Raw genomic sequence first — 27091 nt, forward strand, 5'->3', positions numbered from 1 at the left:
CCCGGAGTGTGGTGGAGGCTCCTTCTTTGGAAGCTTTTAAGCAGAGGCTGGATGGCCATCTGTCGGGGGTGCTTTGAATGTGATTTTCCTGCTTCTTGGAAGAGGGTTGGACTGGATGGCCCATGAGGTCTCTTCTAACTCTATGATTCTATTACTCTATTCCATAATTCTATGAACTGAAGAAATATTTGGATGTCCATCAGACTGAAGTGGAGGAGGACCTAGAAGGTTCATGAAGCTGATTTCCTTGAGCAAGATCTGGCTGCTTTCTGTCTTCTTCTTCTTCTGAGGAAGAAGAATGCTCCAGTGAGACACATATTCATGATGTATGTGACTGTTATCAACAAGATGAGACTCGCTCCAGGGGAAAGGTGTGCTAGCATTAGCCACTGGTCTATTCCTGAGAGATCTTTGAAAAGTTACTTTTTTGATAAGAATACTTCAGCCAGTGGCCATGCTGTTTTGTATGTTTCTAGTTCAGATTTTGGCTTCTGCTGTTGACCTTGTGACTATTGAAAAGTTCTTTCTATGACTTTTTTCTTTTTCTTTCTTATTATTATTTCGCTATTACCTTGATACTGAAATTGGATCGTGCCTACATTTCTTCATTGGAACATATTCTGAACCTTGACTAATGAGTTTGACTCCTACATGTACATCAATCAATACAGTATTTTAAAAAAATAACAAATTAATTTGTTTTCTTATTGCAGTTTGCAGTATTGGAACATGTCTAAGGAAATATATTCTAAAAAGCTCAGAAAAACAGGGACACGTGAAGGTTGGAAAACTGGACCCCTTCTCTCCCTTTGAAGGTGTGAATAGCATTACTAATAATGTTAACCTCAGAAAACAGGGGAGTTCCAGACAGGAAACAATGATCTCCATTTAACACCTCTCAACAAAGGATTCCCCCAGTCAGGAAGCAGACAGGCTTTGAAGCTGCAAGGCCATTCAATGTTAATCAAGGAGGCCAATGGTGACATTCATACTTGCCTCAAACAGATAAGAGTTCTTTCTCCCACCCTGGGCATCATTTCACAGATATATAAACCCCACTTGACTAGTTTCCAACAGACTTCACAACCTCTGAGGATGCCTGCCATAGATGTGGGCCAAACGTCAGGAGAGATTGCTTCTGGAAGCCCAGAAAACTCACAGCAACTCAACTTTAACCTATTTTCTGAAGAAACAGTGAAAGAGACCAAAAGAGAGCAGGGACTTGGGGTGTCACTTTCATTTCTCCTGGGCTTCCACTGCTAGTGATGAAAAACATTTTCATACAAGATCTGCCTTCAGTTCTGCTAGAGTTGATATTTTCTAGGAGAGAGTCAAACTGAGCAATCAAGAATGAATGTTGGATAAATGGCAAAAAGGATGATGCACAATAAATAAGTGACTGTCGCAATTTTCAAGGGTTATGATGCTTTGCAGCGGGGAACAGCACAGAGTTTATGAGGACGTGGGTGCATCGTCAACCCAACCACAGGCTTCATATTGAGCTTTTTCACTCCTGGCGGTAGCTGGAAGCTGAATGACCTCAACAAGCATGTGAAGAAGATGAAGACTTCAATTCTTGCCAGCTGCTCTCCCAAACACACCCGAGCCCCTGTGGAGGAAACATGAGAGGATAAGTGCAAGTGAGTGATCACTTATTTCAAGTATTTTCCAATCAGGCACAGGTTTTGATTAGACCGTGGGAAATTTACAGTCCCCAGGAGCTACCAGAATGGCCACTGATCCAGGAAGACTTAAACCTGTAGTCTGAAAAAAGTAAGCTTTTTGGGTTTTTTACTCTTATGAAAAACAAAATCTCAGTCACAACACCTGTTATGTGCTAGGACATTATCACACGAGGCTGTAAAAATGGCTCTGGTTACACACCCATTACTTTCATTTGAATATAGCCTATTCAAATACAGCACTTGGTATATAACATCAGCCTCCCTTTATGTTGTGTTGAGAAGACTCTGTAGTTATAAATATCTTCTGGATTTACCTTCACCAAAAGCAAGAAATGCCTCTCTGGCCAAAAAATTTCCGTCTTTATCCAAGAAATGGTGTGGGTTGAATTCTTTGGGGGTCTCCCATAGCTTGGGATCAAGAAGAACAGAGTGGAGATCCGGCATGATAAAGGTGCCCTGCAAGAAAGAATTGGTTCAAAATGCACATGGAACAGGACAGTTCAGATCTGTGTTGTACTAGCCCAAATGATCTTTAGTCAAACTTTGTGATATATGCAATGCAGGAGATTTATAATTCAGCCTTTAAAACTTGTCTGGGGTAATCTCCTTGATGTTCCTTCAATACAACTGCAGTTTAGGTGCAGACTTTTGATGCAGGTGACTCTTTCCCCTGTTACCATTTCCCAACATACCTGCACTCCTACAGATGGAAGGGAAAAGAAAGGGAGATGGAGATGTGCTTCGTTCTAGAATTCTGATAGTCCACAACAGGCCTACACAACCTTTGTTCCTTCAGGTGTTAGGGGCTCCAACTTCCAGAAGCCCTACCCAGTTTGTCCAATGGTCAGGAATGACCATTGGACAAACTGGGTAGGGCTTCTGGAAGTTGGAGCTGAAGTCCAAAACACAGGTTGTTCTGACCTGGTCTATAACTTCAATAAGCGCTGAATATGCACAGCTATACCTTGATGTAATATACTACCCAAGAATTCACACACTGCAACAAACCATTTATGGCCTAAATTATACCAGTAGTTCTAACAAAGAAGAGTCAATTATTTCATTGGCTGTACATAAGTGTTTACTCACAGTTCAACAATGGGTTTAATTGAGTTAACAAACAGATGTTTGTCTCTGCATTATTGGGAGGATTGTAAACAAAAATCCACCTAAGTTCTCTCATACACATGGTGCTGACAGTCCCTGAGTTGCCAACATCCGACTAAACGACTCCTAGTTAAGAATGGGGGTGAGACAATAGGAAGTGAGAAAAACCTACCCCTTGGAAGGGAAATTCACTCCTGGAAGAGTTATTATCATGGGGGAAAGCTCTCTCTACTGAAGCTTTCTCTCCAATCCTTGCTTCCACAACAAACCAAATTTTTGAAAATTCAGTTATCAGAAGAAAATGAGAGGAAATCTTTTGAACAGGGGCACAGACAGCAAAACAAATGCCACAAGGGTGCTAACCCTTCCCTATGCTATCCAAAGCTCCATCCTCCCCCTCTCTCTATATATATCATACCGTGTTTCCCTGAAAATAAGACAGTGTCTTATATACATTTTTGTTCCCAAAGATGTGCTAGGTCTTATTTTCAAGGGATGTCTTATTTTTTTCACGATTCCTTTCTTATACTCAATGGCTCTCTTGTCAGAGAACTGGCACCCTGACTGATTGATGAGTCAGGTCTCACCTCTGCTCACCCATCAGACCACTTCAGCAATAGCGAAAATGGTACCGATAAAGAACAACAGCAACAATCGATCTTATCTGCTGAACCCAGCGGCACTAAAGACTTTATTTACAGTAATATTTACAATTCTAATAACCAAAGCTGTCTGGACACATCTTGCCTCTGCATGATCAAATCATGGATTTTTTTGTCTCTCTCTGAGTCCGTTATCAGTGAACTGAAGCACCTCCCCTGCATTCCACAGCCCATGATATATCTTCCTGTCAAGTAGTACACAAACGGAAGTCTTAGTCCTTTACCCTTCTAGCAATCAATCAGGGCTCATTGCAATTAAGCTCTTGACTGCTGGAATGCTTGCCAGAACGAATACACACACTTCCACAGCCACAATAGATTAAACATTTCACTACAATACCACAAAAACTGTAACATCCCTCCTCCTCCACTGAGGAAGGCGTGTGCAGCACAAAGGAGAAGGAGGGAAAGGCCTTTCCCTCCTTCTCCTTCGCGCTGCATGCACCTTCTTTGGCAGCGGTGGTCCCTCCTCCTAGGTCTTACTTTCGGGGGATGTCTTATATTTGGCAATATAGCAAAACCTCTACTAGGTCTTATTTTCGGGGAAGCATGGTACAATTCAGCTTAAGAACAAACTTTTAGAACCTGTCTTGTTCATAACGTGGGGACTACCTGTATTTGGGCCACTGTATAATGTCCATGTTGAGCATTCAGTTCCATAACTATGGAACAAACAGATTTACATTTCTGACTGGTTCATAGCTACTCAGCAGTACCTTTAGCATACTGGTTGATTAACTGGGATTATGGACATAGCCATTGCATATCTTCCCTTGCATAATAAAACAAAAAAAATGACATTGGTAAGGCACACAAATGGCAGCCCAGAGCTGGTATGCAGCAAAAGGCTTGTGTAGCATAATCACACTGTTAACTGGGAGTGTAGATTTACAACTCATGCACACAATGTAGGATTCAGCCTTGATCAGTTTGGAAAACTGAATTTTCCATGTATAGTACTGAAAAATGTAGCTCTGGGTCTGAAATGGTCTTGAATTACAGAAAATAGAGTTGTACCTTTGGAATGAATGAACCATGTATGGTCACATCCTTCACATTTTGTCTGGGAACCCCCAATAAAAAGGCATATCTTGCACGCTGGATCTCATGAATCACAGCATTGGTGTAGGGTAGTTTCTTCCGGTCTTGATAGCGGATAGAGCAAGAAGCATCAAAAACATCTTCCATTTCCTTCTGGATTTTACCTAGGGAAAATGGTGGGCAAGAGGAATTTATTTAACATACCCAGGAATGTGAGTGTTCCATAGGGCCCCATTGAAAAACCCTGAATAAACAATCTGTTAAGAAATTTTTGCAAAAGTCTTTCCTACCTTGGATATCTGGGTGAACTGCCATCAGAAGTAGTGCCCACCTCAGGGTGACAGCTGTCGTCTCTGTTCCAGCTCCAAAAAACTCAATAATACATTCAGCCAGGTTTTCATCATCATAGGTTGTATAGAGATTATCATTAGTCTGTTAATAACAATTAAAGAAGAGAATGACAGAGGACCTATATCATGCATTCATGGCATAAATCAGCTCCATTTCACTTGTCTTCCAAATAAATCATTAAAATGATCATGTTTCAGCTAAAGTGCGTTTGTGTATTGTTCCCTTGTGCAATGGGGAATGCATAGTGGCTTTGCAACCCTATTGAATCATGTGGTACATTGAAGGCACTTATGCAAAATGCAAGGCCATGCATCTGTACAACTGTGAAAAAAATATGTTCATTGCACAAAAACAAAAAAGTGCAATCACATGTGTAAAGATGTCATGATCATTGTGTTTTATTCATGATTGCTATGTTTAGGTTGACTGTTTAAGGTTATATATTTCAGCTATTCTTATACAGAAGCTGGGAGCCTCTAAGGCATGGCCAGGAAAAGGGGCGTGGCTTCACCTTGCTGGTGGAAGCCTTAGAATTCAAAATTTAGCAGTTGGAATTTGGCAGTTGGAGTTTGTCGGTTGAGCAGAGCAGTTGGTTCTGTTCAGTGAGAAAGGAGGGAGATTGAGAGAAGAGATTGTGGGAGGAAGTTGAGCAGCTAGAGAGTTTTAGCGGAGAAGGGCTAAAATTAAAGTTGCTGAGCCTTTAGTAGAGATAACTAAAGAGCTGAGGCTATATCCCTAAGTCAAGGAGGACTAGGGTTAACCAGTTAAACTCCCCAATCCAAGTTTGATCGGGTACAGGTCAACTAAGTTAAGAAGGACAGTATTCCTAACTGAAAGAAACAAGTAATATAAAGCTGATACCATACTAAGCTCAGAGAAACTATTGAGAAATCTTGCAACACTTACTGTACAGAAGTAACATCGTTCACCTCAAGTTATAACATTCTTGCAACCATCAAGCTATGTGCTATAAATAAACAAGTTACTGTTTCTTCAAATGTTGCTTATTATTTGAGTAAAGCATCTTTCAAAGGTGGTGGCAGCGACAACATAGAAAAGTGAAATACATAGAGGTAGAAGGTGAGTCCTTCGCATTTTGGTGGCAGTGGTGGGATCCAAAAAGATTCCATCCCTGTCATCACATCAAGTCTTCACATTTTGGCGGCAAGCGGTGGGATACGTGTAACAAAGACTGATTCAGTGCCTGGGATACGTGTAACAAAGACTGATTCAGTGCCTGGGATATGTGTGACAAGAACTGATTCAGTGCCTGAAATTCGTTTGGCAAAGGTTAGTTGGTGCCAAAGATCAGCTTTAGGTAAAAGGGCTGAGGTAAAACTTGTCTGGAAATGGCCACCAGGAAACAGAAAAAGTTGGCAGAGGAGGCGGGAGAGCTTTCCTCCTCAGATTCAGAACAAGTAACCTTGTCTGAAATGTCTCTCAAGTATCAATTAGAGATGAAGAAATTAGAGATTGAGGAGAGAGAGAGAGCCAGGCAGACTGAATTGGAATTGAAAAAGATGGAGGAAAGAAAGAAGGAGAGAGAGAGAGCCAGGCAGACTGAATTGGAATTGAAAAAGATGGAGGCTGAGGAAAGAGAGAAGGAGAGAGAGTTGAGGAGAATGGAAATAGATTTGGAGAAGCAAAGATTGACACACTCTCAACCTCATGCTGATACCCAAGAAGGGGATTTGAGAGCTGAAGCACCTGATGTAATTTTAAAAAGGTTTCCCAGATATAACAAGGAAGATGATATAGAAAAGTTCCTTATATCCTTTGAAAGGTGCTGTAAAGATTTTGAAGTGAGTGAAGACAAATGGATGTTATATCTGAGGCCACAAATTAGTGGAAAGCTTCTAGAAATATATAGTGATATGGCTGAAGACACTCACAGAGATTATAAGATGTTTAAACTGCAGGTACAACAAAAGTTTCAGTTGACGCCTGAATTTTACAGATTAAAGTTCAGAACTTTAAAGAGGGACAGACACCAAAGTTTTGCGCAAGTTGCTTCAAAGCAAGCTCAATACTTTGACAGCTGGGTGAGGACTTCTGAAGTAGATTCCTTTCTGCAACTTAAGGAACTATTGAAGCTGGAGCAGCTCTTTCACCTAGTTCCCTCAGAATACAGATGGCTAATTCAAGACCGAAACCCAAATACAGCCAACGAAGCTGCAGTTATGATTGACCAGCTAATTACCTTGAAAGAAGGTTTTAGGAAGGAGGAAGAACCAAAAGAGAAAAAACCTCTAAAGCCGACGTTTTACCCTCACGCACGCACACAGATGCAAAGGGGAGGTTCAGGAGAAAACACCGCCTATAGGAAGCATGAGGCAGTTGCAGGCCAAGCCAGGCCTGAGGAAAAGATAAAATGTTACCATTGTGGAAGGCCAGGGCATCTTAGATACCAATGTAACTTAATCAAGAAAGACAGGTCTACGTTCTTTGTAAATAGAGCTCCAATAGAACAAGAAGTGGAACCTGAAGTTAAGTCTAGAAGCCCTGATGCGAGGCCAAAAGAAAAACAATGTTTATTTATCCTTTCAAGAGAAATCTCTGAAGACTATTTAGAATCTATTGTCATAGATGAGATACACACGCAGGGATGGAGAGACACTGGGTCGGATGTCTGTATTATACGTCCTGAAGCGGTCCCACAGAGATACCAACATCCCTCTTCAGAGATAAATTTAAAGGGGATAGGTCCGTCGATACCAACCCCTGTAGTATCCTTACCCATCAAGTACAAAGGCTGGGAAGGATTATGGGACTTCGCTGTCTGCGCGGACATCCCATACAAATGTTTGATTGGGAATGATTTAAATGGAAAAGTTAGGAATTGGCAGAAAGAAGCTGATAAACATGAAGGCAACATGGAGGTCCACACTCCAAAAGCCAAGTGTTTGACCATCCAAGCTAGCTCAGAGCAACTTCCTGAGTCTAGTTCGAACATCACTGAGTTGGTCAGCGGAATAGAGGGAAAACAAGAGATACTGCGAGAGCAGCTAGCAGATGAAACATTACAACCTTTGTTCTTGCAAGCTCAGAGCGCCACAGGAACAGAAGAAAGTAAAACTCCTAAGTTCGTACTTAAGGAGGGAGTTTTATACAGGAAAAGTACAAGCCATAAGACTTTGAATGAGCCAGAAACACGTACCCAAATAGTGGTACCTGTAAACTACAGGAAACAACTGTTAGATGTGGCCCATGACAATCCACAAGGAGGGCATTTGGGGGTTAGAAAAACCACCCAAAGAATCAGCAAGAACTTTTTCTGGCCTGGCATGTATCAACATATCAAGGAGTTTTGCAGGTCGTGCGATACTTGCCAAAGGTTTAGCACGGGAAGAGATAAGACCAAAGCACCTTTAGTTCCCATGCCGGTTGTTGGGGAACCCTTTTTCCGAGTAGGGATTGATCTAGTTGGTCCTTTGTATAAGCCCAGTCGGAGGGGATACAAATATATCCTCACAGTAATAGACTATGCAACCAGGTATCCAGATGCAGTGGCTTTGACCAATATTGAAACTTCCACCATAGCCAATGCGCTGTTATCAATTTGGGGAAGGACTGGATTTCCCAGAGAGCTTGTGTCAGACCTGGGGACTCAGTTCACCTCGCGGCTAATGAAGAAGTTATTAGAGTTGTGCGGAATTAAACACCTAACGTCCACACCTTATCATCCGCAAACGAATGGCCTAGTAGAAAACCTGAACAAAACACTAGTGAAAATGATCAAGGCCTATAGCCAGCAGAGACCCCACGACTGGGACACCAAGTTGCAGCAGCTGTTATTCGCATATCGATCAGTCCCACAGGACAGCACTGGTTACTCGCCTTTTGAATTGTTATTCGGAAGGAAGGCTCGTGGACCCCTTGATTTGATCAGAGAGCACTGGGAAGCAAGCCCTACGCCAGATCCTGTTCCTGTCGACAACTACATCAAAGATCTTCAGTCAACATTAAAGATGGCCAGGGACATCGCCCAGGAACATCTTATGACGGCCCAGGAGCAACAAAAGATCCGGTACGACGCAACGTCGAGACCCCGAGACTTCAACGTCGGAGATGAGGTCCTGTTTTTAACACCCAACAAGAACAACAAACTACAGATGGACTGGACTGGACCGTGGAGGATCGTCAGGAAGCAGAACCATGTGAACTGTGACATCCTAGATGAACGATTGGGGATTGAGAAACGGGTGCATGTAAACATGATTAAGCCGTATGTAAATAGGTCGGCAAATGTTTACTGTATAGTATCAGAGGAAGATACAGGTCCTTTTTCATTTTGGGAAGGTGATAGGGAGATACATAGAAACTTGGATAAAGTATCCATAAATTCAGACTTATCTCCATCACAACAAAGAGAGGTTAAAGGAATCTTGGCTAAGTATAAAGTCATGTTTTCGGATTTACCCGGGAGAGTGCAGGGAGTGCAACATAAAATATGCACCGGTGACGCCGCACCGATAGCATCCCCTCCCTATAGGGTAACGGGTAAGATAAGCGAATGCATAGAGCAAGAGGTCAGGGAGATGTTAGATTTGGATATAATCGTGCCATCTAACAGCCCTTGGGCTTCGCCCATAGTGTTAGTAAAGAAGCCAGACAAAACCGTAAGGTTTTGCATAGATTACCGGCAGTTAAATAAAATCACCCAAAACGACATGTATCCGATGCCCCGTTTGGATGATTTACTAGAAAAAATTGGAAAAGCCAAATTTATAAGTAGTATTGATTTGACTAAGGGGTTCTGGCAAGTGCCTATGGCACCTGAAGACCAGTCCAAAACGGCCTTTAGAACTCAGGGAGAGGATAGGCCCATACTATTCCTCAGTAAGAAGTGGCATTCTAATGAGCTTAGCATGTCCACAATCGAGAAGGAATGTTACTCGATAATTTGGTCCATAAAGAAACTGAAACCATACTTGTGGGGAAGGAAGTTTACGTTACAAACTGATCACGCACCCCTAAGATGGTTGGATAATGTAAAAGGGACCAATAACAAATTATTGAGATGGAGTTTATCACTACAGGACTTTACATTTGATATTAAACATATAAAGGGCAAATGTAATGTAGTAGCTGATGCTCTATCCAGAGCACCTTGATCGGAAGACTTACAGGTTTGTATTTAGAGTTTAAGGTATTATGCTATGTTTATGTATAGATAGGTATTTGGTGTTACTCTCTATTATTTTTGCTTATTCTGGGTCTAGAAAAAGCAAAAATAATCTTTCCGGGTTGGAAGGTATGTAAAGATGTCATGATCATTGTGTTTTATTCATGATTGCTATGTTTAGGTTGACTGTTTAAGGTTATATATTTCAGCTATTCTTATACAGAAGCTGGGAGCCTCTAAGGCATGGCCAGGAAAAGGGGCGTGGCTTCACCTTGCTGGTGGAAGCCTTAGAATTCAAAATTTAGCAGTTGGAATTTGGCAGTTGGAGTTTGTCGGTTGAGCAGAGCAGTTGGTTCTGTTCAGTGAGAAAGGAGTGAGATTGAGAGAAGAGATTGTGGGAGGAAGTTGAGCAGCTAGAGAGTTTTAGCGGAGAAGGGCTAAAATTAAAGTTGCTGAGCCTTTAGTAGAGATAACTAAAGAGCTGAGGCTATATCCCTAAGTCAAGGAGGACTAGGGTTAACCAGTTAAACTCCCCAATCCAAGTTTGATCGGGTACAGGTCAACTAAGTTCAAGAAGGACAGTATTCCTAACTGAAAGAAACAAGTAATATAAAGCTGATACCATACTAAGCTCAGAGAAACTATTGAGAAATCTTGCAACACTTACTGTACAGAAGTAACATCGTTCACCTCAAGTTATAACATTCTTGCAACCATCAAGCTATGTGCTATAAATAAACAAGTTACTGTTTCTTCAAATGTTGCTTATTATTTGAGCAAAGCATCTTTCAAAGGTGGTGGCAGCGACAACATAGAAAAGTGAAATACATAGAGGTAGAAGGTGAGTCCTTCGCATTTTGGTGGCAGTGGTGGGATCCAAAAAGATTCCATCCCTGACATCACATCAAGTCTTCACACATGTATAATGAAATATACAGAGGTATCTGGTCACCAGGTTCCTGATCAATGAAATTATAATGTATTGCAATGCATCCTGTTCTTGATGAGAACCAACCTGACTCCTCTTACACATATACCATATATGACAAATGATCCCTAAAGTGTGACAGAAGGCAGTGTAAATGGATGAACTGTCTGTATTTATACAACCTCAGAGCAAGCTTCTTCTTTTGCTACAGAACTGTTAGCCATGGATCTAATCCTACAATAAGAAGAAATGTGTCATCATTTCGTATCAGGTATAGAGTAAGTAAGAAAGATCTGAAAAGAGAACTTGCTATTATAGTTATGAATGAATAACTAGAATTATGCATAAAAGAACTATTTATTAGGAGGCACCATAGTGATGTTTCCACCCTCTTCAGCCAATGATCTCCAGTTCAAGGAGGAATTCTGATAGAGAGACATCAGTGGCAGGAGAAGGATTTGTGAAAACATCAGTCTGCTGAATCCCAGTTCATGGAAGCATATGCTTTAGCCATTCAGAGTTGCTGCTGCCCAGTAAATCAGGATTGGAGTTGGGGTTGGGCTGGCAGATGCTGCTAAGTATACTTTCCTTTCTTTTGATATTGATGTATCTGTATTTATTGCACCGTATGCATTGTTCCATTACGAATGCTTTGTAAGCTGCCCATATTTTTTCCACACTGCTTTTCTCTCTCTTCCAGTCAACCTGGTATGCGTTTTTTTTTCTCTCTGAATTGACTCAGCATGCTATTTTTCTTTTCTCATTGTTGATTTAGCACCATCTTGTGTTCAGTTTTCCATCAACTCCTTTGCTACATGGCAGGATTTTGACATCATGGCAGTAACCATGCGTCATGTATACCCTCAAGCTTATTTTGTCAAAAAGGCTACCACATTCCTCCATTCATCCCATTAGAATTGAAAGTCCTCTCCATAGCTTGGGGACTAAATACCCTAAAGGCATGAAATCCTGTCTGATCTTGGAAGTTAAGCAGGGTCAGCCACAGAACAACTATATTGGGTGACAAGCTTCTTTTTAAGAGCATGAAGATTACACTCATGGCATGCAACACTACTCCTCACAAAGGGTTTTTAATAATTTGCCTAGTAATCATATGACTTGGTGGAGATTGGAGGGTCTTGGGACCTGTGGTGTGTGGCGGATTGATCAAACACTATACTGGACACCCCAAATGGTCTGCATCAAGCTACTGCACTTCTCGACTCCTATTAGTGCTGAAATTCTTTGACTTTTCTTGGAGCTGCTATGTGCTTCAAGAATCAACATTTTGCTAAAATGAACAGCAGCTGTAGAAACTGGGAATTGGGGTGCCAGATCTCAGGGCCTGGCCTCTGACTCTCCAATTTTGGGGAACAGGAAGAGACACAAATTCCCCAGTCCTAGCAAAATCAACTGTGGGCAAAAGCAAAGGCCTGAGTATAAATTAGGGGTGTGCACAATAGTAGATCTCTGTTCCATATTCAGAGGTTCCGGCTGGTTTGGCAGCCAAATCCCCAGAAACGGGGTGGGTGGGCAGGGGCAATCAGAGACTGGCAATAATGGAGCCAGTGAAGACCAATCTTCAGCAGTATCAGCTGCATTTGGCTGCTGCGTGAGAAGAGCAGCCACATACAGATTTTTCTCTCTTCTTGAATTGTTCTGCTCCAAACCCCATATGATACAAGAAACAGTGCTCCAGTTTAAACCCATTTAGAAACTTTAAAAATCATAAACTTAAAACATTTCCTAAAAATCAGTAATGACCCAAACATTCTGAAATTTGGTAGGCTTGCAGTGGTAAATGTGCCCTCCAAGTGTGGCCTTTTCATCCCAATAGCCACAGATGACGGAAAGAGTAGCCTTGCAAGTTCCCCCATCACCACCAAGGGGTTGGAATTTCCTGAAATGAAAACTTAGCTTCTGGCTGACAGATCTGAGAAATGGCATTCCTTCCTCCCGATTTTGGTAATTTCTTAAAAAACCCAGTTGAAAACAGAACTGAAAATGGGGCGGGTTTTGGACAAATCACACACTCCTAGTATAAATCTCTAGCTGAGCTAACACAGCAGTGTCTTGTTACAATTTGCAAAGATTCATTGAGTTTCTACTTCAACTTGCAAAGACTCTCCAAGAGTTATATAATAGATGCATTTAGCTTCTTTCTTCTCATACATTTTTGTGGACCGGGACTCAGCTTTCACTGAGCTCTAAAACCATACCTTCTGGATATATTTGTTTACATTTTTATGTTTTAATTTTTTAAAATATTTAATATTTTAAGCTTTGGCTTTATATGTGTTTTGGGGCATCAAATTGTGCCATGTGTAAGCCGGGGTGAGAAAGGCGGGGTATAAATGAGGCAAAATAAATAAATAAATAAATAAAAGCAGGTAGGCTAGATGGAATGTTCCTCATCCCATTTGCCCACATTAGTCAGAAGGGGAAATAACCCTTTAATTTCACACCAAGTCAATACTTACTTTCTCCATCTGAAGAAGGTAGAAATCAATGAAATCCTGTGGTTCGTGCAGGGACTGTTGCTCCTTATGCTTCTTCACTTCCTTCTTTATAAGTGAAATCACCATGCCCATGGCTGACAGTGCTTTCTTGTGAGGTCCTGGGAGGCGTTTCATAAGCCATGGAAACAACTCATACAACTAAAGGAACAATGGAACTCAAGATTAATGACCTCAGACATTTTACTGAGTAAGAGCCAGAAATGAGAGTTTTGAAAGCAGAGATTCTCAGCCTCCATACTTCAGCTCCCAGAAGCATTCACCAGGATAACCAGTGATGACACATTCTGGAGGCAGAAGTCCAAAACATCTGGAGAACCAAAGGAGAAGCTAGGAGAAAAGGAGAAACATCTGGAGAAGCTAGGCTATTGGGGAGGCTTCCTTGACTGTGCAAGGAGGAAGAGCACTCACAGCATGAAAGAAGCTTCCTCCAAATTGTAAGCCAAAGTGAAGAGTTTCCAACATTTTCTGCAAGTTTTCATCCTCAGTAGAAAACTGGTGTCCAAAAACCAGAGCACATATCACATTGGAGACTGCTTTGGTGATGGGTCCTGAAGGATCAAACGGCTGTCCTGGAGAAGAAGTTAATGACGGTCATATCACAGTTTATAGTTTGAATGTACTTGGGGAATTGGCCCTGAAGCTAGACACTCAGGTTTTGTTAGTGTCCCTTTGCATGGTTAAGAGTACGGTGGACCAGCCATATCTGTGCGGTTCTGCTTTCAGGGCCCCATGAAATTAAGGAAAACCACAGGTGATTGTGTTCTATATTATTTAATGGCAGCAACGTGAACATTCATGCTTTGGCACAAGAAAAATTATATCCTCTACAGTATTTTCCCTGTAATTTCCATTCTTTGAAGTATTGCAGTGTAATCATAGATACCATTGGGATAGATAGAAATGATTGAGAGAGAGAGATTATAGGTATATCGTAGAATCCTAGAGTTGGAAAAGACTTCAAGGGCCATCCAGTCCAACTCCCTTCGGCCAGGCAGAAGGATACAATCAAAGCCCTCTCGACAGAGGGCTGGTTTATGGTCCCTTAAGACAGTTTGTGTGTGTGTGTGTGTGTGTGGGGGGGGGGGGTGACAATATATTTGGGGAAAAAATGTGAACCAATTCCTATGGACACTGCACATATCTTAATGTGTAGTCTCCCCCCCCCCCCCCGCCAAAAACATGAAAGAACAATACAATACAAATTATATAATATATTGTATATACATATAATATTGCTAACAATATTATAATGTATTACAATATAATACTAATAATAATACAATATAATAATATTAATTATATATTATATATTACATGTAATATTACGAATAATATTATAGTATAGTGGTATAGTACAATATAGTAATATATAATACTAACATTGTGCTATGCTAATAATATAAAATATTGTATGTACATATAATTTGTAAGCCACTCTGAGTCCCCTTCGGGATGAGAGGGGCAGGATATAAATGTAGTAAACAAACAATGATTTTGTGCAGAAAAAACACGAGAAGGTATTTTTGTGCAATGTTTTCTGCATTGGAAACGCACTTTCCGTGCCGAAATAGGTGGCTTTTGTGAAGAAAAAAACACACCTCATATCTTTCTCAACATAATCATTCCTCCATGGCATTCCAGCCCATCAAATATCAGAAGGGAATTGTGCAAAATATTCACTGAGCTTTCGTTTTCTCAATGAGGTTTTCCATGTGTCTGAAAATCTCTTTTCAACTGCAACGTCTTTTGATACAGACCACAAAAAGGTTTCTGAAGACTGGGACATATGTCAACAGCTTCTCTTCATATTACATACCCTTTGCCTGTGTGAAAGTCTTCACAAGTTGGTGGGCCTCCTCTTCTATTTGGCACTCCATGCCTTTCTTCCCCAGGCCCAGCTTCCGCATGGTCACTTGCCCAAATCGCCTCTGCTGCTTCCAAGTGTGTCCATTCGAAAATGCAATACCTGAATCAAGCAGTGAGAAATGATTACCATGGCGATTGTGCTGGACTCCCAACTTGGCTTTAAAGAAGGAGGTGCAGATAGCCAAAAAGACCAATAAATTAGTCCAAGAGCATGTCAAGAATACACTCCTATTAGAAGTGAAGATAACTTATCTCAGGCTGTCTAACTTTGGAGCTATCACGAGACACTGCAAAAGCCTGAAAAAGTGGAAAGCAGTTGGAAAAGAGGATGACTGTGCATATGAAGGATTGATCCAAGAAAGCATCGAGTTTGCAAAATAAGTTATTCATTTGCTGGGCCTGATATCTTCTTGGGTTACTTCTAAAGTTTTCTAGGGAATTGCTAGTGATGAAAATTCTGCGGGTGTTCTATGCAATCTTAAGTTCTTGTACATATGCAGTTATGCTTTTAAAGTTATAATGCTAAAAAGCCGCTCACAGCATAGATGTGAATATTCATAAAATCTCAGTGATCATAACACAAAGATATTTTAACAACACTGTAATGAATAACACTATAATTGAAAAGGTTTAAGAGAATTTAAAACAGTTTGAGAAAAAATGTGCACACATAGAACTCATTAAAAGACCCTTCTGAAACAATTAGTCAATAGTTTAAAAAAGTAAAGAGGTATTTTGGTAATGGAAGGAAAGCAGAGACGGAGCCTAACTGGCCTTCTGTGGGAGGGACTTGGACAACATAAGAACCGTCTCCTTGCCAGACATGCCTATAGCCGTGATGGAAACATATGTAATAAATTCCCCAAAGCTCTCAACAATTGGGAATGCTCATATAAAGAAAAACAGTTGTTTAGATCATCAGGACTCAACTTGCATTTGAGCTAACCATAAGGATTACTTAAGGACTCTAGCACAGTGAAGTCATCATTGTTTTTATTGATTTATTATTTATTTACTGTATTTATATACCGCTTTTCTCACCCCTGGGGGTGGGACTCAAAGCAGTTTACAACATACAGTAGAGTCTCACTTATCCAACATAAACGGGCCAGCAGAACATTGAATAAGTGAATATGTTGGATAACAAGGAGAGATTAAGGAGAAGCCTATTAAACATCAACTTAGGTTACGATTTTACAAATTAAGCACCAAAACATCATGTTATACAACAAATTTGATAGCAAAAGTAGTTCAATACGCAGTAATGCTACGTAGTAATAACTGTATTTATGAATTTAGCACCAAAATATCACGATGTATTGAAAACATTGACTACAAAAATTCGTTGGATAATCCAGAACGTTGGATAAGCGAATGTTGGATAAGTGAGACTCTACTGTAATAAGTATTTGAACTTACAGTAGAGTCTCACTTATCCAACATAAACGGGCCAGCAGAACATTGAATAAGCGAATATGTTGGATAACAAGGAGAGATTAAGGAGAAGCCTATTAAACATCAACTTAGGTTACGATTTTACAAATTAAGCACCAAAACATCATGTTATACAACACATTTGACAGAAAAGGTAGTTCAATAGACAGTAATGCTATGTAGTAATTACTGTATTTACGAATTTAGCACCAAAATATCATGAAGTATTGAAAACATTGACTACAAAAATGCGTTGGATAATCCAGAATGTTGGATAAGCGAATGTTGGATAAGTGAGACTCTACTGTAATAAGTATTTGAACTTATTTGAAATTTAAAACAATCTTTGCTGCCCTCTTGTGGCAGTCTTTCAAAAATGACACAGCATCCAGATATTATCTATATATATAAAAGTGTCAGAACCCTGCTACTAGAGCCTGGATGTGGCTCTGAGTTTCAGGGTCACTGACATTGATAAGACACCTGCGGCTCAGGACTTGGAGAAGAAACGGCTGCTGGACTTGGCGGGGAATTTGCGCGGGGTTTTACTGAGCGGGAAGAGACTGTTCAAATGAGGGGGAGGGTATATAAAGGAGGGTTGGCCGTAGTATCCCATTCTTGGCTTTTCTGATGTTCATGTTTCCTACAGTAAAAGTTTCTGGTGATATCACAGAGAGTCTTGTGTGTTCATTCAGGAGCGGCTGTGGTGAGCTGACACTAAGCCAAGAATACGGACACCATCCCGCTGTAGCGGTGAGGTGTAACATGCAAGTGGAGGATGAAGAGCTCTTGGGCGCAGGAGGAGGAAGGTCGGGAAGGGCCACTCCCGAGCCGGACGCTGAGTTCCACCAGCTGGCGGCCCTGGCGTCATCCACCGCTTATGCCCAGCCAAATGGGGTAACCCAGAGGCGCGGAGTGGTGCGGGGAGATAGCACCGGAGGAGAGGAAGGTTCACCTTCCCCAGGCCCACAGAGGATGGTGTTTCTGGAGGAGAGGATGTCGGCGATGGAGACCACCCTGGCAGTGATGTCGAGGGCGATGGAGCGCCTGGCAGTTTTGGCGGAGCCGGAGAGAGGAAGGGAACTTCGGGCTAGCTCAATGTGGGACGTGAGCATGGGAAGCAGCCAGGGCTTTGCAGACCTCCCAGCACCGCAGGGAAGGGAAATGCGAAAGGAGCCCGGTGCCCGGCCCAAGATCCAAACAAGCCTGACGCGGGTGGAGGAGAGTGACGACGAAGGGGAAAAGCCTCCGAGAATCCCGGCTACGCTCCCAGCTGAGACCCTGGTGCCCCTGGCGAATGCCGGGCGTGGCACAGGGCCAAGAGAAGCAGCAGCGGGGCCCACTGGTCCGCAAGGGGGCTTGCGACGGGCGGAGAATTGGGGATTGCCACCACAGGGACCCCTACCGAGACGAGAGGAACTAAGGATCGAGTTTGGGGGAGAGTCCTCTGAACTGGATTTTTTCCTGACCACGGTGAGGGGCTATATGGAGGACAATGCTCACACTTTTAGAACGGAATCCAGCCGGGTACGGGCCATTGGTGCAGTGTTGAAGAGGGGAGCGGCCAGCTGGTACGTTCAACTGCACGCGCGGCGCGACCCATGTCTGGGGTCACTCCGACGCTTTATGGGGGCCCTGGAGACCCGTTTCCGAGATCCACTGGAACAGATCCGGGCGAGGGAGAAGTTGAAGACCGTCTCCCAGGGGCAGAGATCGGTATCTGAGTATGCGGAGGAGTTCCAATGCCTCGCTGAAAAGGTGCCGGAATGGTCTGCAGTGACAAAGATAGAACTCTTCAAAGAGGGGCTCAGGCGGGAGATCCTCTCCTGGGCGGTGCATCGTGATGAGCCTGACACACTGCGCGGATGGATTCAGCTGGCGGGGCGCATCGAGACATCGCTGGCCCAGGCGAGGAGGCACCGAGGAGGGCTACAGCAGCGGCCGCAGATGAAAGAGGGGAGCCGGAAGGAGGGATCAACCCCAGCCGGGAGGAGAACGGAGCCGACAGGGAACGTGAGCACCAGCAGGAGGGGCTGCTTCGTGTGCGGCCGTTTGGGCCACAGGGCTGCCGAGTGCTGGCAGAGAAAAGGGGAAGGCGGAGGCCCGCCCAAACCAAGAGCCGTGGCAGGGAAACGCGCCGAGGAAGAACCACCGATGAGGCACCACTCGGGGGGGTTGGTAAGTCAGGACAAAGCCATGATAGTGGTCCCCATTCAGCTTGAAAGTGGCAGCAAACAAGCAACCTGCAAAGCATTTGTGGATTGTGGATGTTCCAGGAACATCATCTCCCCTGAATTAGCCGAGGGATTGGGATGCGAAAGAACGAACCTAGAATCCCCAATAGCTTTTTCGCAGTTGGACGGATCCACAGCATCGGGATCATTAGCTAAGTACAGTGCCGAAGATGTAAAGTGTAAGATAGGGAGTTGGGAAGGAAAGGTATCATTTGTGATATCACAAATAGCCAGCTATAATGTTATACTAGGCATGCCATGGCTGGGGCAGGCCAACCCGCAAATCAACTGGGAGGATAAGAGCATGATCTTCAGGATGAAGTTGGAAGAAGGGAGCCAGGAAGTGGAGAGGGAGCCGGGGAAAAGGGGGGAGGAAGACTCTATCAGGATAGCAGAACTGGCAGATAAATTACCCCCAGAGTATCGGGATTTTGTGGACGTATTTGATGAGAAGGAAGCAGACAGTTTCCCACCGAAGCGGAGAGTTGAAGTGAAGATAGAGCTAGTCCCAGGAGCAGAGCTTCCCAAGGCAAAAATATACCCAATGTCGGCTAGGGAAAAGGAGGAACTGAGAAAATACATTGATAAAAACCTAGCGAGGGGTTTCATAGAGCCTTCAAATTCCCCTTTAGGGGCGCCTGTGTTGTTCAGGCGGAAAAAGGACCAAACGCTGAGGCTCTGCATTGACTACAGGGGCCTGAATGCAATCAGTTCTGTAAATAAATACCCCCTACCCTTAGTGAAGGACTTGATCGCCCAGTTATCGGAGGGACAGATATTCACTAAATTGGACTTAATTGAAGCGTACCATAAATTGCAGATCAAACCAGAGGACAGGTGGAAGACGGCCTTCTCCTGTGCATTCGGATTATTCAATTATCGTGTGCTCCCCTTCGGTTTGTGCGGCGGAGGTGCCGCGTTCATGCAATTAATCAACGAAGTGTTGCATCCATTGTTGTACAAGGGAGTCTTTGTTTTTTTAGATGACATATTGATAATATCTCGGACTAAGGAGCAACACATAGAACTAGTCAGGGAAGTCCTGCAAAAGTTGAGAGAAGCAAAACTGTATGCGAAGCTTGCCAAGTGCGAGTTCAATAAAGACCAGATAGACTTTCTGGGGTATAGGATTTCCTCCCAGGGAGTGGCGATGGACCCTGCGAAGGTAGAAGACGTGAGGGGGTGGGAAGCCCCCAAAACACGGAAGCAGCTGCAATCCTTCCTAGGGTTCGCAAACTTCTATAGAACATTTATCAAGGACTTTGCGCGCCTCACTTTGCCATTAACGGATTTGTTAAAGACTAAAGGCAGGGGAGAAACAGCCAAAGTGAAGGCCCCAGGGGCCAAACTGACCTGGACAATAGAATGCCAGGAAGCTTTCGAAGCCCTTAAAAAGCGTTTTACTGAGGAGCCTGTCCTACAGCACCCTGATATGTCTAAAGCCTTTGTATTACATTGCGATGCGTCAGACCGGGCATATGGGGCAGTTCTGCTACAGAAAGACGAGGGGGGGAACCTGAAGCCATGTGGCTATCTGTCAAAAAAGTTTAGCGATACAGAAAAAAACTGGCCAATTTGGGAGAGAGAAGCCTTAGCTATTCTAAAAGCACTAGAGTGCTGGAGACACTTTCTGGAAGGAAGTGGAACACCGTTTGAGGTGTGGACTGATCATAGAAATTTACAGTATCTAAGATCCCCTCGTAAACTATCGGCGAAGCAAATTAGATGGGCCCAATATTTCAGCCGTTTTGATTTCAGACTCAGATTCTTCCAGGGGAAACATAACATACTCGCTGACGCTCTCTCTCGGATGCCTCAGCACGGGGGAGGAATTCAGGAATCTGAAGGGAGCCTATTCCTAGATAAGCAATGGGGCCTGGCAGTACTAACTCGAGCACAAGCGGCCAAAGAAAACAAACGTACTGCCATTTCCACGGGGGGAGGAGAAATATGGGAGGAAGAGTTGAAGCGAGCGTATGGAATGGACAAATGGTTACAAACTAACAAAGAAAAGGGAAAATTGTGTGGGGATTTGGTGTTTGTAAATAAGAAATTGTATATCCCTGAATGTTTAAGACGAGAAATGTTAAGGAAGTACCATGATAACAAAGGTGCGGGTCATCTAGGCCCCACCAGGACTATTAAACTGTTGGCCAAACAATGCTGGTGGCCCGGAATGAGGAAAGACGCCAGGGGGTACGTCACGCAGTGTGAATTATGTGCAGAGGGAAAAACACCACCGGGGAAGCCCCAGGGGCTATTGCAGAAGGTGGTGGAGCCCATGAGGCCATGGGAATGCGTAGCCATGGATTTTGTAGGCGAACTACCCCCCAGCAGAGGCCACAGATACATTTGGACAATATTGGACCTATTCTCAAAACAGGCACACTTTGTGGCCCTGCCAAAACTCCCTTCAGCTGAAAAACTTGCTGATTTGTATGTGAAGCATGTATATCGCCTACATGGGTGTCCCGACAAAATAATTAGCGACCGGGGAGTCCAATTTACTGCAAAATTTTGGGGAAAATTCTTACAGCTGTTAGGAGCAGAAAGGAACCTGAGCTCGGCCTTTCATCCCGCGACCAACGGGGGGGTCGAACGTACCCAACAGACACTGTGCCAATTCTTAAGGATGTACACCAATTATAGACAGGATGATTGGGCGGACCTTCTACCGTTTGCTGAGATGGCTTTTAACGGGGCCGTACATTCGGCCACAGGTCGTGCCCCATTCGAAATAGTATACGGACAGGAGGTGGCACCTTTCCCCAGGCTACCCGAGTGGAAGGAAGGGGAGGGCCAGACCGACGAGGAATGGCCGGCCAAAATCAAGCAAGGGTGGCAAACCGTGGTAGAGGCATTGCGGGAAACACAAAAGAAGTACAAGCTCTTTGCGGATCGTAGGCGCCGAGAGGGGGACAAATTGGGCGAAGGAGATCTGGTTTGGCTGAGCACAAAAAACCTAAAATTGGGATTCCCATCCAAGAAATTGGCTCCACGCTATATAGGACCATTCAGGGTAGCAAAAAGAATAAACGAAGTGACCTATGAGCTGAGGCTACCCAAGGACCTAGGAAAGGTACACCCGGTATTCCATTGCAGCCTGTTAAAAAAGTATAAAGGAACTCTGGACGGCGGAGAACAATAGTTGTGTTTAATCTTTTCCTTCCAGGATGAAGGGGAGGAGGACGCCATGTCAGAACCCTGCTACTAGAGCCTGGATGTGGCTCTGAGTTTCAGGGTCACTGACATTGATAAGACACCTGCGGCTCAGGACTTGGAGAAGAAACGGCTGCTGGACTTGGCGGGGAATTTGCGCGGGGTTTTACTGAGCGGGAAGAGACTGTTCAAATGAGGGGGAGGGTATATAAAGGAGGGTTGGCCGTAGTATCCCATTCTTGGCTTTTCTGATGTTCATGTTTCCTACAGTAAAAGTTTCTGGTGATATCACAGAGAGTCTTGTGTGTTCATTCAGGAGCGGCTGTGGTGAGCTGACATAAAAGAGTGATGGCATCAGGGCAGCGGACAAAACAACAAAACTACAGGCCCCCCAACCTCGAAATTTGACAACACAACCCATCATTCACGGCTCTAGGTTGATACAACAAAAAGTAAAGAAAAAATAAAGTCCTAATTACAGGGAGAGGAATAATAGTTTTTATCCAATTGCTGCCAGTTTGAAGGCTAAGCTCCGCCCACTTGGTCTCCTAGCAACCTACTCAGCCCAGGGGACAGGCACAGTTAGGCCTCACTTAGGCCTTTTTCACAGATTATCAGATTTGAACTGGATTATATGGCAGTGTAGACTCAAGGCCCTTCCACACAGCTATATAACCCATTTAGAATCTTATATTATCTGCTTTGAACTGGATTATCTTGACTCCACACTGCCATATAATCCACTTCAGTGTGCATACTAAACATAAAGACTACCATACAACAGACATTCAATACCACCACTGACTCAACAATTTCTCACCAACACCACCAGAAAATGCCACAGCAACGCGTGGCTGGGCACAGCTAGTTTTTAATAAGTGGGTGAATGATTTTAATTTTAATTTCTTTAGGATTAGCAGAAAGGACCTTGACACCAGTTTGCTGTCATTGTTGTATGCCTTCAAGCCTTTTCTGGCGCAATCACAGAGTTTTCCCGGCAAGATGTGGCTAACTAAACATTTTTAGCCACAAGTAATGTCTGTATTCAGTTGAGGGTGACAGAAGCAGAGCTGTAGTGTGGCAAGTGCTGCCATTGCTTTTTGTGCATGCTGATGTAAATTTCACATGCAGTTGTGCACTCCGCATGCACATTTACATGCTTTATGCTTTGTGGACTTTATTGCAGAAGGCAGCCAAACTGGCATTGGAGCCACATGATGTCAGCCACGTACATCCCACTTGCAATTTCCTTTCCACAACACCTTACCTCTCCCTTTTAAGGCAGCTTCAATGAAAGGGGTCACTGGCCGGTCTGCTAAGTCATCTGAGTGGTCAATCAGGCCTTCTTTCACGGCTTGGTAACCAGACAGGACGACCATAGGGATGTGCCCAATCCACAGGGTATATATGTCTCCGTAGCACTTCGCCACCTACCATTCAAATAAACCAAAAAAATTTAGCAACTCTGATGAACAAATATTTCAACAAGTCTATCATGTCTCAATGTCAGGAGCTGGTGAGAGGCCATCTCCCATTTAACCAATTCCATTGCTTTGGCCTTTGAGAGAAGAGCAGCCAACGTTTACTGGACTTAATCCCCACCTCCAATGCCATTCTATTTTTCTAGTGCCATGCTCCCACATTAGGAAACCTACCTGTGGCATGTACCTACATCTCTATAGGTATGTCTCATGATGCTCGTCCCCCCAAAACCCACCTTGAAAGCAGTGATGCTCCATGCCAACATGCCAGCAGAGACCGGGAGAAAAGGGGATAAAAGGGAATGTGCTCAATTATTTTTCTGTATCTGAATATGTTGTGATAACCATCTAGGGAAACCTATGGAGTTTGTTGCAAGCAATCGGCAGATGATGCTCTTGCAGCACATCCAAATACTAGAAAAGAGGTAGAGGCATCCCTGCTCATGCCCACATTCTCTGGCAGCATGGAAATTTGTATGTTTTGGCTTACAAAGTTAATTGTTTTGGTCTTTGAATGGTCAAAACAGAATTCCGACCTATTAAAGGTAAAGATTTCCCTTGACGTTAAGTCCAGTCATGTCTGACTCTAGGGGTTGGTGCTCATCTCCATTTCTAAGCCGAAGAGCCGGCATTGTCTGTAGACACCTCCAAGGTCACGTGGCCGGCATGACTGCATGGAGCGCCGTTATCTTCCCGCTGGAGCGGTACCTATTGATCTACTCACATTTTGCATGTTTTCGAACTGCTAGGTTGGCAGGAGCTGGAGCTAACAGCGGGTGCTGAAGCCACTCCCGGGATTTGAACCTGGGACCTTTCGGTCTGCAAGTTCAGCAGCTCAGCGCTTTAATGCACTTTGCCACCGGGGCTCTGACCTATTAAACAACCATAAATGTGAGTTGCAATAGCCTAAATTTGACTTAAGTCTGTAATGCATGATGATGAGGTGGGGGCTTTAAACTGCTCAGCCAGACAGGTCCTGGTGCACATTAAACTACAAATCCCAGAATTCTGCAGGAGGCAGAAACTGGATGTAAAGTGCTGTGCATCCATGCTCTGGTGTGAGGAGGCACACTGGAAAGCAATGGCAATGTTGAATTTGAAGCCAAAGCCAAGACCAATCAGTTAGGCCACATTCAACAGCTGATTAATGTATATGCCCAAAGTCTGATCAAATGAAAATGACTTTTTCCTGCAGAGGATTGCAGAGAATTAGATGAGCTGAGTCTCCTTCAAATTCTGGGATCAGATACCAAGAAATTCTTTGCATGTCTTTCCACCAGCTTTGTCTCTGCTGGTATCAAGAGTGATTTTGCAATATAATCCAGTGCAATGCAATGTTGCAGAGAAGCAGGGAGACAGCAAATGCTTTCTTTTTTGGTCCTTTATTATTATATTATTATACTCTGCCTCGGAGTCAGGTGGAAGCGCCTTCATTGGAGGCTTTTATAACAGAGGCTTGATGGCCATCTGTCGGGAGTGCTTTTTCTGCATGGCAGGGGGTTGGACTAGATGGCCCATGTGGTCTCTCCCAACTCTCTTATTCTACAATTCTATGATTGAAACTATAATATAAACAGTTAAAAACACTTGCCATGTGCACAACACCTGCTTCATTAACCTGCAAGGAAGGCCTGAGATGGGTGTGACTGATAAAAGCATTAGTTCTTTGGGAACCAGAAACAGACATGATGGTGTACTTGAAGTTAGACTGTCTTTCTGGAAATTATGGGATTAGTTGTAATATGGATGTGCAGGATCTTTGGCTTCTGAAGGGTGCATTCTGTCGTGGGAACAGATTTGAAATGATACTCTAATTCAGATGAATCTGAGGGAATTGTGTTTTCTTGGAACCTAGCAATCCATTAACCATGATTCAGCTGGGAGAGCAACAATTTTCACAACCCTGTTATTGATAAAATCACACTTACTGGTGTGGTGCCACATTGCGTACTAATTCTACATGTATATAGGCAGTCCCCAGGTTATAAACAAGATAGGTTTTGTAAGTTTGTTCTTAAGCTGAATTTGTTTATTAGTTGGAACAGACACTTTTTTAAGTGCAACTCCAGCCATAAACAGTAGAGTCTCACTTATCCAACGTTCTGGATTATCCAACAAAGTCTGCCTTTTAGTAATCAATGTTTTTGTAGTCAATGTTTTCAATACATTGTGAAGTTTTGGTGCTAAATTAGTAAATACTGTAATTACCGCATACTGAACTGGTTTTTCTGTCAAATTTGTTGTAAAACATGATGTTTAGGTGCTTAATTTGTAAAATCATAATGTAATTTGATGTTTAATAGACGTTTCCTTAATCCTTCCTTATTATCCAACATATAAGCTTATCCAACATTCTGCTGGCCCGTTTATGTTGGATAAGTGAGATTCTACTGTGTATGTGTATGTATGTATGTATGTAAAGGTAAAGGTTTTCCCTTGATATTAAGTCTGACTCTGTGGGGTGGTACTCATCTCTGTTTCTAAGCCGAAGAGCTGGCATTGTCCATAGATGCCTCCAAGATCATGTGGCCAGCATGACTGTATGGAGAGCTGTTACTTTTCTGCCAAAGGCATACCTATTGATCTACTCACATTTGCATGTTTTCAAACTGCTAGGTTGGCAGAAGCTGGGGCTAACAGCGGGAACTCACCCTACCCCCTGGATTCGAACCTGTGACCTTTTGATAGCTACTCTGGGACTCTATGTTCAGTCTGGGGGAGGAGTGCCTCCCCATTACATCTGATGTGTGTCAATGGATCTTACTAATAATATTATATATATTAATAACATAGCTACTCTGGGACTCTAAGCTGAGTCTGGGAGAGGAGTGCCTTCCCATGACAGCTGATGTGTGCCAATGGGTGTTAATAATATTATTAATAACAATAGTATGCTAGGGAAGACCCAAACGTTTTAAAGGTTGGTGTGACGCCCCTGGCTGCGAGAGCACTGGAAACCAATACACTGAGGCCAATAAACAATCTAATATCTTTATTAAGGATTTAAGAAATTAAAATGAAAACAAGTAGAAAGTATAGTCCATCAATAGACCTTTCAGGAAAGGTCAAATATAGTCCAGTAGTATATTGTCCAATATATAATATTAGAGTATAAAGTTTGTAATCCAAAAACCGAAATGCACTCAAACTTCCAAGCAGTTTGAGTGGGGAAAACATCCAAGTCCTTCACTAGAGTTCAAAGCAAATCCAAAGGCAAGAAATTGAAGACAAGGCTGGATACACGGCACGACAAGACAAGACTGGATTCACGGCAAGACAAGTCAAGGAACACGGCTTGGCAAGGCACAACAAGGCTGGAAGGCAGTGGACTTAAACGCAGTCCACACTTGGCTGGAAGCGAAGTTAATCCTCCAAACTGACACGTTGACTCCGCGCTGGCTAGCCAGCGCACAGAACTTTTAAGGAACTTCAAATCTCTTCACAGAGCAGGTGTACAAATGCTCTTTTCCCAAGGGAAAAGAGCTAACACAACATCTTC

At 43.2% G+C, this 27091-nt stretch overlaps 1 protein-coding gene across 2 annotated transcripts in view; it reads right to left on the reverse strand.

The window, feature by feature from the left end:
• Nucleotides 1-691: 691 nt before the first annotated feature.
• Nucleotides 692-27091, reverse strand: part of LOC100562569 (cytochrome P450 2J4) — a 103657-nt gene continuing 77257 nt past the window's right edge. For both annotated transcript variants that reach the window (XM_062976844.1, XM_008116242.3), the window contains 8 exons: nt 23379-23541; nt 15235-15384; nt 13827-13987; nt 13380-13556; nt 4786-4927; nt 4472-4659; nt 2000-2141; nt 692-1609 (listed from right to left, as the gene is read on the reverse strand). In XM_062976844.1, the coding sequence (XP_062832914.1) occupies nt 1419-1609; nt 2000-2141; nt 4472-4659; nt 4786-4927; nt 13380-13556; nt 13827-13987; nt 15235-15384; nt 23379-23541 (1314 nt within the window). In that variant the 3' untranslated portion in view covers nt 692-1418. The remainder of the gene's footprint in view (nt 1610-1999; nt 2142-4471; nt 4660-4785; nt 4928-13379; nt 13557-13826; nt 13988-15234; nt 15385-23378; nt 23542-27091) is intronic.

Source organism: Anolis carolinensis, chromosome 3 (genome assembly GCF_035594765.1).
Source record: "Anolis carolinensis isolate JA03-04 chromosome 3, rAnoCar3.1.pri, whole genome shotgun sequence".
Taxonomy (NCBI): domain Eukaryota; kingdom Metazoa; phylum Chordata; class Lepidosauria; order Squamata; family Dactyloidae; genus Anolis; species Anolis carolinensis.